The sequence below is a fragment of the Lemur catta genome, chromosome 1 (assembly GCF_020740605.2).
Source record: "Lemur catta isolate mLemCat1 chromosome 1, mLemCat1.pri, whole genome shotgun sequence".
NCBI classification, from domain to species: domain Eukaryota; kingdom Metazoa; phylum Chordata; class Mammalia; order Primates; family Lemuridae; genus Lemur; species Lemur catta.
In genome coordinates, this window is record NC_059128.1 from 209,495,661 (window position 1) to 209,512,078 (window position 16,418).

Sequence of the window (16,418 nt, forward strand, 5' to 3'; positions counted from 1 at the left end):
GTGAACCGGCCTCTGCTCCTGCCTCATTAACCCAGGCTTGGGGTCAGCAGGGACACCCACCCCTAGTCTTGCCCGACCTGACATCTTTGGGGCTGTGACATCTCTGGGGATGGCCGCAGTGTCTCCTCTGGAGTAGGGGAACTGGGGACTTGGAGGCCTTGCAGGGCGTACCTGGTGGGAGTCGCCTCTCCTGGGTCCTAGCCTTTCTTGAACCACCTCTTCTTTTTCCCCATCCTGACATTAGCCCCTGACCTTTCTCTTCTGTTGTTCCCGCAGAGACCCTCATGGACACAAGATGGGTGACGTCTGAGTTGGCATGGACAGCTCATCCAGAAAGTGGGGTGAGACTTTCCCATCATTCTCCTGAGCGCTGGTTGCCATTAGGCTGCCCCCCACCTCCCAGTGCCTGTGCCCCTCACCTCACCAGGGCCTGGGAAGGGCTGCCTCTGCCCTCTGCTCATCACCCTCACCTCCGGTGGCATCCCCACCCTCCTCGCTTGTCACCTTCCAAAGCACCTGGTGGTCCTCCTCTGCCAGTGCTTTTCTCTTGCACTCTTCTGCCTGCCTTTGTTCCCCACCCCATACACCATACATCCCATCTTTATCCCGTTCTTCCTCAGCCTGTCTTCAGTCTGTTCCCATCCCTCCGCCCTCTGCTGCCTGGCTGCCCTCTGCGTGTCCCTCCCTATCATCTTCTTCCCGGGTCTCTGGGACAACCCCTGGCTTAGAAACGAGGAAACCTTGGTTCCAGATCTCTACCTTGCTGTGTGACCTTGAGCAAGGCAGTTTACTTTTCTGGGCTTCCATTTCTTGACTATTAAATTCCTATAGTCCTACTGACATCTCTAAAATAATTTGAATTAACCCCTGTGGCCTTCATGGCTGCATCAAGCCTTATAACCCTGGAGTACGATGGCACTACAGGCCCTGCAATCACCAGGCCTGACTGTGTGACCTTGGGCAACTCTTCTCCCTTCTGTGAGCCTTGGCTTCCTCATCTCTAAAATGAGGACAACAGATGCACCTCCTCACGGACTCGTTGTGCAGATTAAATGTGAAGGTAGTAGTGACAGCCCGTATTCGTTGAATGCCTGCTCTCTGTCAGGCACTGTTATAAGCCCCTTACATATTTTCGACTGATTTAATTCCTCATAGCCCCATTTAATTCCAATCAGCCCCATTTTACAGATGATGAAACTGAGGTATAAAGATAATAAATATTATAGCTGATGCTTACATAGTACTTACCAAGTTGCCAGCCCTGTTCTAAGTGCTTCATTTACTTAAAGTCATTATTCCTTACATGTCTATTATCCCCATGTTATGAATGGGGAAACTGAGGCACAGGGCAGTTAAGTGACTTACCCGTAGTCACACAGCAAGCAGAGAGCTGGGACTCGAACCTATATAGCCTGTGTGCTCAGCCACTACACCACAGAAACATCTCTGTGAAGTAAATATAGTGGATCTGGGCATGAGGGAAACACTTGGCAAATGTTGGCACTCACTCTCTTTTTCATTGTTCCATGTGCAGTGGGAGGAGGTGAGTGGCTATGATGAGGCCATGAACCCCATCCGCACATACCAGGTGTGTAATGTGCATGAGTCAAGCCAGAACAACTGGCTCCGCACGGGGTTCATCTGGCGGCGAGACGTGCAGCGGGTCTACGTGGAGCTCAAATTCACTGTGCGTGACTGCAATAGCATCCCCAACATCCCTGGCTCCTGCAAGGAGACCTTCAACCTTTTCTACTACGAGGCTGACAGCGATGTGGCCTCTGCCTCCTCCCCCTTCTGGATGGAGAACCCCTACGTGAAAGTGGACACCATTGCGCCTGATGAGAGCTTCTCGCGGCTCGATGCTGGTCGTGTCAACACCAAGGTGCGCAGCTTCGGGCCACTTTCCAAGGCTGGCTTCTACCTGGCCTTCCAGGACCAGGGCGCCTGCATGTCACTCATCTCTGTGCGTGCCTTCTACAAGAAGTGTGCATCCACCACCGCAGGCTTCGCACTCTTCCCCGAGACCCTCACTGGGGCGGAGCCCACCTCGCTGGTCATTGCTCCTGGCACCTGCATCTCTAATGCTGTGGAGGTGTCGGTGCCACTCAAGCTCTACTGCAATGGCGACGGGGAGTGGATGGTGCCTGTGGGTGCCTGCACCTGTGCCACCGGCCATGAGCCAGCTGCCAAGGAGTCCCAGTGCCGCCGTGAGTGGGAACTGGCCTTGGGGGGATGGGAGGAAGGGCCTTGGCCACAGCCGCCTACCGCCCCCAGCCACTGCTTGCTGTCTGTCTAGGAGGCCTGGCATCAGGTCTGGAAAGACTGGGTATCAGATGTGGAGAATGTGGGGTAAGAGAAGGGAGATGAGAGAGAAGATTAGGAGAGACACAGGATAATAAGAGAAAAAATGAAACTAAAGAGAGAGGAAGAGAGACATGGAGAATCCTTGACAAGCAGGCACCTGGAGCACCTGGTCAAAGGCCTAGGAGGCTGGCAGAGTCGCCCCCTTTGTCCTGCCCCCAGTGTATGCCTCACACTGGAAGTACGGGGCTGTGGGCACCTCATGTGGGGATGGTCTTTTTGCCTTGGGGACTCATTGAGAGGTAGTATATATAGCACAGGGGTTAGGTGCCCAGGCCCTAAAGTCTGTCACTTACCACTTATGTGACCTCGGCAAGTTACTTAGCTCTTTGAACCGTGGTTTGCTCATTTGTAAAATGAAGACATTAAGGCGTTTCTTCATAGGGTTGTAGTGAGGCTTAAGTGAGCAATGCTGTGCCCTTAGAACAGCGCCTGGCACGCATAAAAACAAACATCATGTGAAAATTGGCCAGGAGTCTTGGGAGTCCTGGGATGCATGGGAGACAGGGACTTTTTTGCCTTTATTTTATACAGGAGGAGGTTAGGAGGCTGGCCTCTGGTGGCTTGTCGAGGCTCCTAAGATCTTACAGTGTAGCAGGCCTCCCAGTTATAAAACCCATTTGTGTAGGGGTCCCTCATTTGAGCCTCACCACACCTTGTGCAGTAGATTCCAGTGATCTCCCTATTTGGCCAACAGGGAAATTGAGTCTCAGAGAGGCTTTGTACTCAAGGCCCCATAGCTAGGAAACGTGGGGGCTGGCACTAAAGCTTCATCCAGAGCTCTAGTGTGCAGGACAAGGGGCTTAGGGCCTTGTTTTCATTTCTTCTGCCTGATTCTCTTCTCTGGGGCTTGCAGCCTGTAGCTCTGAGTGGTGGGAGATGGCTCTTACCGCAGCCCTAGTGTGAGGGGGCTTGGCGACATGCAACTGGCTGTGAGGCCTGGTGTTGTCGTGGGAAGGTGAATAGTGCCTTACCCGGCCCCTCTCCACTTCTCTATGGGAACCTGCCCCGAGATTTCCTCTTCCTAAGTGGAGAAAGGGGGTGGGGTGATGAGCCTGACAGCCTGAAGAGGGGCTGACACTCTGCAGGTCCCTGGCAGGAAATGCATGCTGGTTCCCATAGCAACCATGCTGGCCTGGCCTCTGCCCCCTCCCCCACTGGCTCAAAAGAGCTAGGATGGAATATCACCTTGGTGAGGGGAGATTAAACCCCAGAGAAGGGCAAGTCCCAGCTCTGGGCATGCTACACTCTGCGTGATCCCCCTCCAGAAGTAGTCATATGGGTAGGCTGACAATATTCAGTGTGTCCAGGATAGTTGTGGTTTATGCCCATTGCCCTAACATAATTATTACTAGTGCCCCCTTTCACTCTCAGATGCTCCAATTTGAATAATCAATTATATGGCCACCCTAGACAAGGGGAATCTACAGAGCCCACGCCCAGGGGGCCAAGTGTCAATGGCAGGAGAAGAGACTGGGCTGTTCAGACACTGGGCTCTGGGCTCGCTCTGGGGTGAGTCCCCTTGTGGACGCTCTGAGGCCTCTGAACTCCGGGTGACCCCAGCCTTCCTGCCTGCTTTCTTTCTCTCCTTTTCGCATCCCTCCTCAGCCCCCACCCTGCCCAAGGGCAGAAAGGAGCTGCTGCCCACTCCTGGTAGGCAGGGAGAGAAGTTGGGTGTGAAATTTGGAGGCCCCACCTCCTGGATGTTCTAGGATGTCCCTGAGGGTCCTCAGGAATGATTTTCCTAGAGCTTTGGGGGGGGCAGGGGCATCACAACAGAGTCCAGGGTGCTGCTAGCCTGCTGGTCTCTTCCCCATGCCCCTTTTTGCCTTTTTGCCTTGGGGACTCATCTGCTCCTTGAGAAGTAGTCTATGTGCACGGTGGTTAGTGCAGTTAGGTAGTATATATAGCACACCCTCTCCACTTCCTCCTCCTTTCTCTCACTTCCCTGCCTCAACAAGCCCAGGCTGTCCAGGTGATGGGCTGACGTCTTCGTCCGTGAGGCCCCGGGCTTGGGCTGAGGGGGGCAGGGGCGGGAGGAATCCGCTGACGTGGGGTTTCCACAGGGCAAAAGGGCCTTTTGTAGCTGCAGCTGAAGTTAGGCAATCCCAGCGTTGCCCCCACAGTCTAGGAGGCGGAGGGGCCAAGACCCAGGCTGGGGACGAGCCAGGTTCTCACGGAGCTGTGGAGGCCTGATGTCTGTGGGGAAAGGAGTGAGCACTGTCCATCCTTTTCTCCCCAACAGCCTGTCCCCCTGGGAGCTACAAGGCGAAGCAGGGAGAGGGGCCTTGCCTCCCCTGCCCCCCCAACAGCCGCACCACCTCACCAGCTGCCAGCATCTGCACCTGCCACAATAACTTCTACCGCGCAGACTCGGACTCTGCAGACAGTGCCTGTACCAGTGAGTGAACTCGGTCCTCATGCTTGTCCTCTCAGGCCTTCCCCCTGGGGGCCAGCCCGGCGGGGCTTAAGCAGTCACTACGTATCCCCATTTTCTAGATGGGTAGCTGAGGCTTAGGGAGGTTAGATGTGCTCAAGATGGCATAGCGAGGAGGTGACTGCCCCCGAGTCAGAATCCGGGTCAGCTGGTTCATCCCTTCCCCCAGCACTTAATAAGCACCTGCTAGCTCCTAGCTGGCACTAGGAGCCAGCCTCTAGCCCATCGCTCCTTCCTCTGTAGAGAACCGCTGCTCTCCTGGCCCAACTCTAACCGCGGAGGGAGCCTCATATCCCTAGGGAAGACCTCATGTCCCACTTTCTCCCTGCTCTGGCCTTTGGTGTGCCAGGCATTGTGCTGGAGAGGTAGAAGAGAAGAAGATATAGTCACTGTTCTAAAGGAGCTCACAACCTGGAGAAACAGATGTGAAAACAGAAAATGAGCATGTAACGTGCTAAGTGCTGGGCTAGAAGGCTGTCCCGGGACTGTGTTACAATAGGAGTGCAAAGGATGGGGAGAGGATGAATCAAGGAAGGCTTCAAAGAGGAGGTGACATCACAAGTTGAGTCTTGAAGGATAAATGGAGCCTGCCCTGTGAAGAAATATAGGAAAGGTATTCTGCTTACTAAAGCAGAGGAAGGCAAGGAGGTAGGAAGAGGTTGGAGTGTACAGGACCTCTGGGCAGAAGGGTGGTCCTGGGTCCCCCAGCTCACTGCCTTCTCCCTCCATGTTCCCCTCAGCGGTGCCATCTCCACCCCGGGGTGTGATCTCCAATGTGAATGAGACCTCACTGATCCTCGAGTGGAGTGAGCCCCGGGACCTGGGTGGCCGCGATGACCTCCTGTACAATGTCATCTGCAAGAAATGCCGTGGGGGCCCTGGGGCTGGGGGGCCCTCGACCTGTTCACGCTGTGATGACAACGTGGAGTTCGTGCCTCGGCAGCTGGGCCTGACAGAACGCCGGGTCTACATCAGCCATCTGCTGGCCCACACACGCTACACCTTCGAGGTGCAGGCAGTCAACGGTGTCTCGGGCAAGAGCCCTCTGCCGCCCCGCTACGCTGCTGTGAATATCACCACCAACCAGGCTGGTGAGGAGGGGGCACAGGAGGACAGGCCTGCCAAGGGAGCACCAGGGGCCCCGCGGGAGCTGGGTCTTTGGGAAGCATGCCAGTGCCCAAGGAGCCCCTGGTGAGCACCTGCTCTTCTCCAGCCCCATCCGAAGTGCCTACACTACACCTGCACAGCAGCTCAGGAAGCAGCCTGACCCTGTCCTGGGCGCCCCCGGAGCGGCCCAACGGAGTCATCCTGGACTACGAGATGAAGTACTTTGAGAAGGTCAGAGCCTCAGGGGGCAGGAGGAGGCCTTGGGCTGAGCTGGGCTGAGAAGATTCCCCCCAGATAGTGTCAGGGGCCCTCGGGAGCAAGGCCTTGGGTACTGAGGGGCCTTGGGCCAGGCCTGGGTGTGGACAGGGGCTGGTGGGCCTCGGGACCTGCCTGAGGAAGCCGCCTGCCTCCTGGTGTTGCAGAGTGAGGGCATCGCCTCCACAGTGACCAGCCAGAAGAACTCCGTGCAGCTGGACGGGCTGCGGCCCGACGCCCGCTACGTGGTCCAGGTCCGTGCCCGCACAGTAGCTGGCTACGGGCAGTACAGCCGCCCAGCCGAGTTTGAGACCACAAGTGAGAGAGGTACGTAGCCCCCCGCGCCTGGCCCTGCCCCGGCCCGTGCTGCCCACCCTCTGCTCACCAGCCCCTTCTCCTCTCCCCTTCTCTCCAGGCTCCGGGGCCCAGCAGCTCCAGGAGCAGCTTCCCCTCATTGTGGGCTCTGCTACAGCTGGGCTTGTCTTCCTGGCGGCCGTCGTGGTCATCGCTATTGTGTGCCTCAGGTACTCCCAGGCCCATGGCTGCTCCCATGGGCTGATCAGAGCTTGCCTTTAGCAGCCTGGAGCCCTCATGCCACATAGATGAACCACCACTTCCCTCAGACCCAGGGCCATGGCCTTCCTGAGCCCAGGCTCTCCTTGCTGGCAAGGCCCTCTGCAGCCCGTGCCCCCGTCTTCATCCTCCCCTGGTCTCCCACACCCCGTCCCCTCAATCTACTGGGAGATCTCTCAGGCACTGGGTCCTCTGAGCCCCTTACCCGGAGACCCAGAGGCTGCTGTGACCACCAAATGTGGGACTAGATACCAGGCCATCCCCTGTGCTCTCTCTGCCCCTTCTGTGAGCCCAAGGGCCCCTGAACAAAGGGAGCTGTGGGACTTACTTCAGGCCCACCCGCCACCCTTCTTCTCCAGGAAGCAGCGGCACGGCTCTGATTCAGAGTACACGGAGAAGCTGCAGCAATACAGTGAGTTTGTCTCCTCACCCCTGCCTCCCCTGGCTCCCCCAGCCCTCTGCAGGGCTTGGGGACACCCCTTTCCCTGCCTGGGACTTCCTTCCTTGTAGACTGCCCCGAATGCCCCCCTCTTGCTTCCAGGCAAGTGCCATTTCCTGACCCCTACCTCACTCCAGGTACCCTGAGCCCTGACCTCACTGCTGCTAGCCCCAGAGATGACTGAGATGTGACCCCTGGCCCCAAAGGCAGTTAGTCCTGTGGGAGAGACAAGAGACGTACACACAGGAAGCAATTAGAGAACAATTAAGTGTTGAGCTGGGTGTTCCTGTTGTAAAGGACAGTAGAGTTTAGAGAAGAGGAAGGCTTCCTGGAGGAGGTGGGCTTGAGTTGAGCCAGGCAGGACTGGCAAGCAGGGTTTTGAGAAGTGGGGGGAGGGAGCCTCTGGAAGGTAGTGGGTGGGGTGTGGAGAGAGCCCAGCTGTGGGGGCAGTGAGAAGACTGGTTTGACAGCTGCTGGGAAGCTCGGCTGGGTAGTTGAGGCTAGTCCTTGGAGGGTCGTGAAAGGCAGGCAGAGGGGTTTGGACTTGACTCCACCACAGGTAATTGGAAAGGCTCTCAAGCCGGGAGTCATACAATGAAAGTATTGTGTTGGAAGACAGCGGTATGCAGGATAGCTTGATGGGAAAAGTCCAGAGGCAGAGAGCCCGGCTGGGAGGCTATTGTAATAGTCTTAGTGTTGAAGGCCTGAACAAGGTTGGGGCTCTGGGAACAAGGGGAGGTTTGGGCATGATGAGACATGAGGGAGAAAGAAGAGGAGAAGAATCCTAGGTGTCCAGCCCTCGTGGCTACTGGCAGTTCTCGTGGGGGCTGGGGGTAGGGCATCCACAAGGGACAGTGTGGATCGGGCTCAGCAGGGAGTTGTGGGCCCATCAGGGCTGAGAGTCTGAGCATGAGGCTTGAGGAGCTGTTCTGCTGTCCCCAGCCTGAGGGGCTGGCCTGAAGATCTGTCACCCTCTCATGTCCACCTCTTCTCCCTCCAGTTGCTCCTGGAATGAAGGTGTATATTGACCCTTTTACCTACGAGGACCCTAACGAGGCTGTTCGGGAGTTTGCCAAGGAGATTGACGTGTCCTGTGTCAAGATCGAGGAGGTGATTGGAGCTGGTGAGTTCCCTGGGGCACAGTGGGGTGGGGGCTGAGGTGGGCTGGGTACAGGGGTGATCCCAGAAGTAGCTCATGACCTGTGCCCTGTGACCTGCAGGGGAGTTTGGGGAAGTGTGCCGTGGTCGGCTTAAACAGCCCGGCCGCCGCGAGGTGTTTGTGGCCATCAAGACACTGAAGGTGGGCTACACTGAGAGGCAGCGGCGGGACTTCCTGAGTGAGGCCTCTATCATGGGTCAGTTTGATCACCCCAACATAATCCGGCTGGAGGGTGTGGTCACCAAAAGTCGGCCGGTTATGATCCTCACTGAGTTCATGGAGAACTGCGCCCTGGACTCCTTCCTACGGGTAAGAGCCACCTCCCAGCCCTTCTCCTTCCCCCAGAGAGCTGGGTCAGGCCAGCCACCCCCTCCCACAGGTCAGATAGACCCTACTCAGGTCCACAAATATTTACTGAGGTGACACAGTGTAGAAACAGAGGGTCTTCAGAGCCAGAATGATCAGAGTTCACATCCTGACTCTGCTCCTTACTGCCTGTGTGACCTCAGGCAAGTTACTTAACCTCTCTGAGTCTCAGCTGCCTTGGTTGTAGAATGGGAGTGGTAAGAGCTATTGAGTCCTCATGGGTATTAATTGGGATATTGTATATAAGATGCATGATATGTAGTAGGGCAGCTTACTTAGCACCCTCAGTACACTCTGGACATGGTTGCAGGATAGACGGGGCACAGCCTCTGAGGATTGGAGAGGGCGGGCAGGCAGTCAGGCCAAGGGCCAGGAGAGAAGCTATGGGCCCACTTGAGCCTGCTTGTTGCCTCCAGCTCAACGATGGGCAGTTCACGGTCATCCAGCTGGTGGGCATGTTGCGGGGCATTGCTGCCGGCATGAAGTACCTGTCTGAGATGAACTACGTGCACCGTGACCTGGCTGCCCGCAACATCCTTGTCAACAGCAACCTGGTGTGCAAAGTCTCAGACTTTGGCCTCTCCCGCTTCCTGGAGGATGACCCCTCCGATCCTACCTACACCAGCTCCCTGGTACAGGAAGCAGCCGGGAGGGAGACTGGGGGCGGGGTCAACCAGGCAGGGGCTCGGGACTGGGGGGCAGCCCTGAGTCACAGGGTGAAGGGCGTGTGCCCCCCCCACCAGGGCGGAAAGATCCCCATTCGCTGGACTGCCCCGGAGGCCATAGCCTATCGGAAATTCACTTCTGCTAGTGATGTCTGGAGCTACGGAATTGTCATGTGGGAGGTCATGAGCTATGGAGAGCGACCCTACTGGGACATGAGCAACCAGGATGTGAGTGGGGCCACGCCAGAGTGGTTGGGTGGGTGGGAGCTGGCTGGGGAGCAGAGTGGTGGCTCACTCCCGCTTTCCCTGCCCTCATCCAGGTCATCAATGCCGTGGAGCAGGATTACCGGCTGCCCCCACCCATGGACTGCCCCACGGCATTGCACCAGCTCATGCTGGACTGCTGGGTGCGGGACCGGAACCTCAGGCCCAAGTTCTCCCAGATTGTCAATACCCTGGACAAGCTCATCCGCAATGCTGCCAGCCTCAAGGTCATCGCCAGTGCCCAGTCTGGGTCAGTACCTCTGCCTCTGCTCCCACCGAGCCAGCAGGCCAGCCGTATCCCTGCGTGCCGTTCTCAGGACTCACCATGCCTTTCTCTTCCCACAGCATGTCACAGCCCCTCCTGGACCGAACGGTCCCAGATTATACAACCTTCACGACTGTTGGTGATTGGCTGGATGCCATCAAGATGGGGCGGTACAAGGAGAGCTTTGTCAGTGCAGGGTTTGCATCCTTTGACCTGGTGGCCCAGATGACCGCAGAGTAAGTGTGCCTCAGATTTGGAGTGGCAGGGCAGGGGCTCTAGACTGGGCCCAGGGTAGTAGACAGGAAAGAAGAGACTGATCTTGCCTTTGCTCCATCTGCAGAGACCTGCTCCGGATCGGGGTCACCTTAGCTGGTCACCAGAAGAAGATCCTCAGCAGTATCCAGGACATGCGGCTGCAAATGAACCAGACGCTGCCCGTGCAGGTCTGACACCCAGCTCCCACTGGGGGGTACCCCCCAAGGACTGTGCAGGGATTCTGACCAGCCGGCTGGACTTTTGGACTTTTGGATGCCTGGCCTTAGGCTGTGGCCCAGAAGATGGAAGTTTGGGGAGGGCCCAAACTGGGACTTCTCCAGGCCTATGCTCCCTCCCTAGGAAGTGTGCCCCAAACCTCTTCATATTGAAGATGGATTAGGAGAGGGGGTGATGACCCCTCCCCAGACCCCTTGGGGCTCAGGCCTTCCTGCTTTCCAGTGGGAGATCCCCACAACCTCAGACTTGTTTATTCTTCAGTGCTGGAGGTCCTGGCAGGGTCAGATGGGGAGTAAGCCTGGGTTCCACAGGGCCCAGCCCTGGCAGGGGTCTGGCCCCCCCAGGTAGGCAGAGCTGTCCCTCCCTCAGGAACTGGAGGAGGGGACTCTGGGAATGGGGAAATGTGACGCCCCCGATCCTGAAGCCAGCTGACACCTCCGGTTTGCACAGGGACTTGATCTAGGGGCTGAGGGCCCTGCCCCCACCCCCGCCCTTGGTGCTGTCATAAAAGGGCAGGCAGGGGCAGGCTGAGGAGCAGCCCCCGCGCCCCCAGAGACTGACTCTCAGAGCCAGAGATGGGATGTGTGTGAGTGTATGTGTGTGTGTGTGCACGTGCAAGCACTGGCCTGCACAGAGAGCATGGGTGAGTGTGTAAAAAGCTTGGCCCTGTGCCCTGCAGTGGGGCCAGCTGGGCCAACAGCAGAATAAAGGCAATAAGATGATTCTCTGGCCCCTTCTTATTCCTCCTCCTCAAGCAGGATTCCTGATTCCCTCAAGTTCACAATCCCAGGCCACCAACCTTTCACAATTCCCTGGAGTCATTGGGAGACCAGGATCCAGGCCTATCCAGGCTCAATTTCCCTTTTGTGCTCAGGCCTCATTGCTCTGAGCATCTAACAGACTTCTCAGAAGTGGGGTCTTAATGATGGAGAGCAAACCACCCCAGAGCTCTTTCCTTTTGGGGCACAGAGCATTGCTGGGCCAGACCCCGATGCTTCCAGGCAGGGCAGAGCTTCCTAGGGGAATCCTAAGTGGCTGGCTGCAGCTAGGGGTTAGCTCATTGCAGGCGAGGAAACACTGGCTGCCTGGCCTTAGGCTGTGACCTTCCTGCAGTGGGGGCAGACACAGGAGTCTGGAGGGTGCTTCCCAGAGTCCTTTCACACATACTATCTCTAAAGGATCCCAGGGGAGAAGGGCTTGGTCAGTTCCCAGGGTCATGTGGCCAAGGACAAAGGGGGTGAGAGCCACTAGTGTTTAGAGGCGGAGGCGTGAAGCACCCTGGAGCATGGCTCCTCTTTATTGAGTGCTTACTATGCCCAGGCACTGGGCCACATGCCCCATTTATACACAGATCTTATTTAATCTCACAACAACCCAGCCTGGGAAGGAAATATTTTTATCTCCTCTTTATAGAGGAGGAAAAGGAGAGGTTAAGTAACTTGCCCAAAGTCGCTGAGCCAGTAAGTGAGGCCCGCGGCTGGGATTCCCACCCAGAGACTGCCTGCACACTTGAAAGGTTCAGAGGATAAATAACAAGAAGCAGGGAGAGGGTTAGGAAAACAGCTTCTGGAAATGTCAAAGGAGAAAGCGGTGGGGAGCGCTCAGAGGCGCCCTGGACGCAGAACCAGGCCGGGGGCGGAGGCGGGGACGGGGACTGGGGCAGGTGCCGTCATTTTCCCCAGTGTCGCTAAGGGCCCTCGGGTTTGCACGGCTTGGAACAGCTTCCCGAGGTACCTGCATATCCTAAATGAGAGCACTGTTGGGCAGGACCCGGTGGGCGCAGAGGCGTGGACAGACACTGCGGAACATAGATGTGGGGGTTCACATGTCGCTCCCCCAGATCTCCCGGGCTGCTTCCCGGCAGGGCAGAGCTTCCTAGGGGGATTCTCAGTGGGGGCTCAGCTAGGGGTTAGCGCAGCTGCAGGCCTAGAAGCAGGCAGCCGCTGTTTCAGGTGCTGGGGTCGGGGTCGCGGGGGCAGGCGAGGGCGGGGGCGGCCGCTGTCGGCAGGTTGCGGTTCGGTCCAGCGCCTGGGCGGCGGCTGCCGGCAGCGAGCAGAGGAGCCGGGGAGCGGCCCTGGCGCGGCTGGCGTTGGCGCGGGCTCTCGAGGCCGCCCCTGCCCTTGCTGCGGGCTCCCGCGGCGCCGGCTCCTTAGTATTCGCCCCACGGAGCCCAGCGCCGCGCCGCAGCGGCGGGCCGGGGGAGGGGCGCCCCGCAGGCCTCCGGCCTCGCTCGGGGAGGGGGAGGGGGACGGAGCCCTCCCTCCCCCGCCTAGGCCTCCTTTCCCCGGCTGGGGCGGACGGAGAGGCCCTGACCGTGGTGGGGGTGGGGGTGGGGGCGGGGGCGATGCGGGCCCAGAGGTCACCCTTGGGCCCAGGCGCCGGAGCTGTCAACGGGACCAGGTGTTGCGAGCGGCCAGGGGAGGGGACACGGGCCGAGTGGCCTCCTGCACATTCTGCTCGGCATTCCCCGGCTGAGGGCACAGATAAAGGGGAGGGGGCGCTCCAAGGTCTTGCTCAAGTGTCCATTTCCTAGTCTGGAGGCTCAGGAATGGGGAGTCGGTGGCCCATGACTCCTGGGGAGACTCCCTCACCGGTGGTGACCCTATCCCATCACCCTGACCAGTATGGAAGGAGTCTGGGGGGAGCGCGCGGAGACGCTGGGGTGGGGGGCTCCACCTGCGGAGGTGTGACATCGCCCCCTACTGGGTCCGCAGGGAGGGCGGGATCGCAGACGTTAAGCACCCAAAGGAGGAGGGACCCTGGGAGCCCGACAATCAGGGGGACACTTGATGTGTGCGCCCCAGGCAAGGAACTTGAGGGACATCTTGAGCCCAGAAATCCGGGGTGAATATGGTACTCTGTGGGATGTGCCTTCTGCAGCGCATCATACACCCCTCCCTCCTGGCGTATCCAGACATCCTCTCCTTGCAAGGACACCCCTTTCCTGCCACTCGGCCACGAAACCGCAGACAGTGGCACATTATACTTCCCCAAGCTACACCCACACCACGCCCCTTACTCCCTTACTCAGGTTCGCTCATCCTCAGCCGCTGGACCCTCCCTGGGCCCACCACCTGGCCCATGTACTCTAAGAACTTTCCAAGACTGAGAAAAGGTGGGGGAAGGGATGCAAAGAAGGAAGGAGAAAAGCTATCCCCTTCCTGGAAGGCATCGCCAGTGCATTCCTACCTGAGTGGCCTAACCCTGCTGCCCTAGGGCTTATCAGAGAGCACCGGGATGATGCCTCAAACCCAGCAGGGTTGCAAGGAGGGGCGAGGCCCTGGTTAGGGCAGGGGAAGAAAGAGGGCACCTCTGGAGTTGTCTGGCTTTTCTGGAGGCAGATAAAGAGTAAGGGGGAATGAGGTTTTAGTCTGCCTAATGTTGGCTAATTACACACTTCCTGGGGGCAGAAAATTAGATGTCCCAAGTTACTGCTTAAAAAGGGAAGTCAGTGAGAGCTGGGTGTTGAGGCTTGGAATGGGGGAGCTCCCTCTCTCTTCCCTCATTCCACCTGCCTCATGGGGGCAGTTGCAGCCCCAAAGGAGCCATTTCTTGCCCTCTCTGAGCTTGGAGAGTGGGCACAGCAAGGGAGGGTAAGCTGCTTTAGACTGTCCTCAGTCCCTGACCAAATCCCCTCCTCTGGGGTGGCACCAGGAAGAGGGACCTAGACAGCAATCCTTAGCTCTGAGCCTGTGTGGCCAGACCCAGGATTACAATCCAGAAAATGAAGGGTGACTGGGCAGTGCAGTGGGAAGGGCTGCCAATTTAAGAGTTTAGGCAGACCTGGGTTCAAAGCCAAGCTCTTTCGTTTCTTACACCTCTCTGCCTCAATGCCCTCATCTGTAAAAAGGTGTGGTGATCATTTCTATCTCATGAGATTGCTAAATCTGTTAATATATGTAGAGTGTGTGCCAGGATCATAGTAAGTGCTCAAAAATGTTAGCTACTATTTTTTATTAGTATGAAGTTTAAATAAAATATAGAAATAGGAAAATGCTCAGCAGTGCTCGGCACATAGCAGGGACTGAATAAACCAAGGTACTTGGGGAAATTTATCAACCCCATTCAGGTCTCTGGAAGGGAGAGTTTGGGGGCTCCCTCTGGAAGGGAAGAGGGTGAGGAAGGTGGCAATAAGAGTGCAGAAGCTCTTTAAGGGGTAGAGAATGCAGCAAGTTGCTGAGGGAGTGAGCGCAGTAGTCGTGGCTTCTGCATTTCTCTCCTAAACGTGCTGATCCTGAGTCTGATTGGGGGAATAGGCTCCTTCCCTCCAGTGTTTGTTCATTTATTCTTCAAGTATTTCCTGGACAACTACTAAGTGCCAGGCATTGTGCTGAGCAGCAGGGAAAACTGTGATGAGCAAGAACAGAGAAAGCCTCAAAGACTTAAAGTCTAACAGGGGACAAGGATGCGATTCAAATAATCATATAAAGAATGACATAATTCTAAGTTGCAGCAAATGTTACAGAAGAAAAGTTGTGTTGTGGAACTGGATCTCATCTAGTCTTGGGCAGGGCTGGGGGCTCTCTAACCAGTTATCTAATGCCCAGCAGAGGGAGCTGGGGCCCCCATTCCCCTCTGGGTCCCTTTAACCTTTTGCTGTCTGACCCTGAGCATATCTTCATTCACTCCCTCGCTCATTCATTTCCTCAACATAACCTTCACTGGACCTTCCATAAGCCAGTTCCAGTGTAAGGAGCTAGGGGTGTGGGGAGGAACCAGCTACAGCTCCCACTCCCCAGAGGTGTGCACAGCTGGTGGGGGGACACTGATATACAAACCAACTAATACAGTGTGGTAAGTGCTACAGTGTAAGTCCTATAGCTAGGTAAGCACTTCCAGGTGCCGTAAGGATGGGACCTAGACTAGGAATACTGCCAAAAAAGGCTGCCTGAGAAGGTGATTCTTAAATTTAGCCATGGAGGCTATGTGGCAGCGAGCAAGAGGCAAGAAGGGAGCAGTATATGCAAAGGTCCTGATGCAGGTGAGAGCAGGGCAGGCTAAGGACCCCCATTCCAACTCAGAGGATGAGGAAGGAACAGGGTCATGTGCATATGATATGGACCAAGCCTTCCCTTTCCCATAATTCATCCCCACCTGGGGCCACCCGCTTCTCACAGCCCAGAGGGCCAGTCTTGGGCATCTGGTCCCAGCAGTTCTACACTTCCACGGAATTCCTTGGGGATCCTCTATGTTGCTACTTCCATAGCCCTCTGCTCTACTTCTTCCCTGCTGCAAGCCACGTTTGTCCACAAACATTTCTAAGTGCATGATGTATTCTATTGCCATTTCTAAGGAAGAGCTCAGAGAGGTTAAATGGCTTGCCTAATATTACAGAGACAATCACTAGCAAAGCCAAAATCCAAATCCAGCCTAATCTGCCCACAACTCTGTTCTTCCCACTACCTGGGGATACCTTGGAAGGGGGCCCAGGGGAACTCAGAAGTACTGCACCTGGATGGCACACCTAGGCCCTTCCTGGGGCATTTCAGAGTGACAAGCCCCACCTCCCAGGTCATCTTCATGGGCTGCCTCAGCTTTCCTTTTTCAGAGAGGGGAGGGGAGGGCGGGGAGGGGAGCTGGGCACCCAGGTGCTGCAGGTACTTGTCAGAAGGGCAGCCCAGGACCGGGAGTCGAGTTCTAGCTTGGGGTGTGGGGCACAGGGCAGACAGTGGCTCTCTCCCTCCACTTTCCCTCCCTGCCCCTCTCTGTTTCTCCTTAATTATTCCCATCTCATAAAGTAGGAATGAAAACAGACTCAGGGGCTGGCTGGAGGCCTTCTGTGACATCAGCCCCAGAGGTGGCTGCCCTGACTCTGACCGATGGGGGCCGGAAAGACCCCTTCCCTACTTTGTTGTGGCCTGACAGAGAGAAGGAGAAAGGCAGAGATTCACTCTCCCCAATCCCTCTCCCTTCTCTGGGGACTGAACTTGGGGCAGGTATGAGAGGTGGTGCTTGCCTGAGGGGACCAGAAGGGTGTGCCGGCAGGAATGTGAATGTGGTGGGTACTGGAGCTGACTTTCCCCAGACACCACTGC

At 56.8% G+C, this 16,418-nt stretch overlaps 1 protein-coding gene across 1 annotated transcript; it reads left to right on the forward strand.

Annotated features, from left to right (window-relative positions):
• The first annotated feature begins 280 nt into the window (after positions 1 to 280).
• EPHB3 (EPH receptor B3) lies at positions 281 to 11,105 on the forward strand. Its single transcript, XM_045539840.1, is given in 17 exon segments — positions 281 to 341; positions 1,535 to 2,207; positions 4,607 to 4,762; positions 5,539 to 5,889; positions 6,012 to 6,136; positions 6,328 to 6,487; positions 6,576 to 6,684; positions 7,093 to 7,145; positions 8,173 to 8,295; positions 8,393 to 8,640; positions 9,114 to 9,329; positions 9,441 to 9,590; positions 9,683 to 9,876; positions 9,972 to 10,127; positions 10,232 to 10,334; positions 10,507 to 10,623; positions 10,625 to 11,105. Coding segments are annotated over 17 exon segments (3,213 nt in total). The 5' UTR covers positions 281 to 284; the 3' UTR covers positions 10,847 to 11,105.
• The last annotated feature ends 5,313 nt before the right edge of the window (positions 11,106 to 16,418 follow it).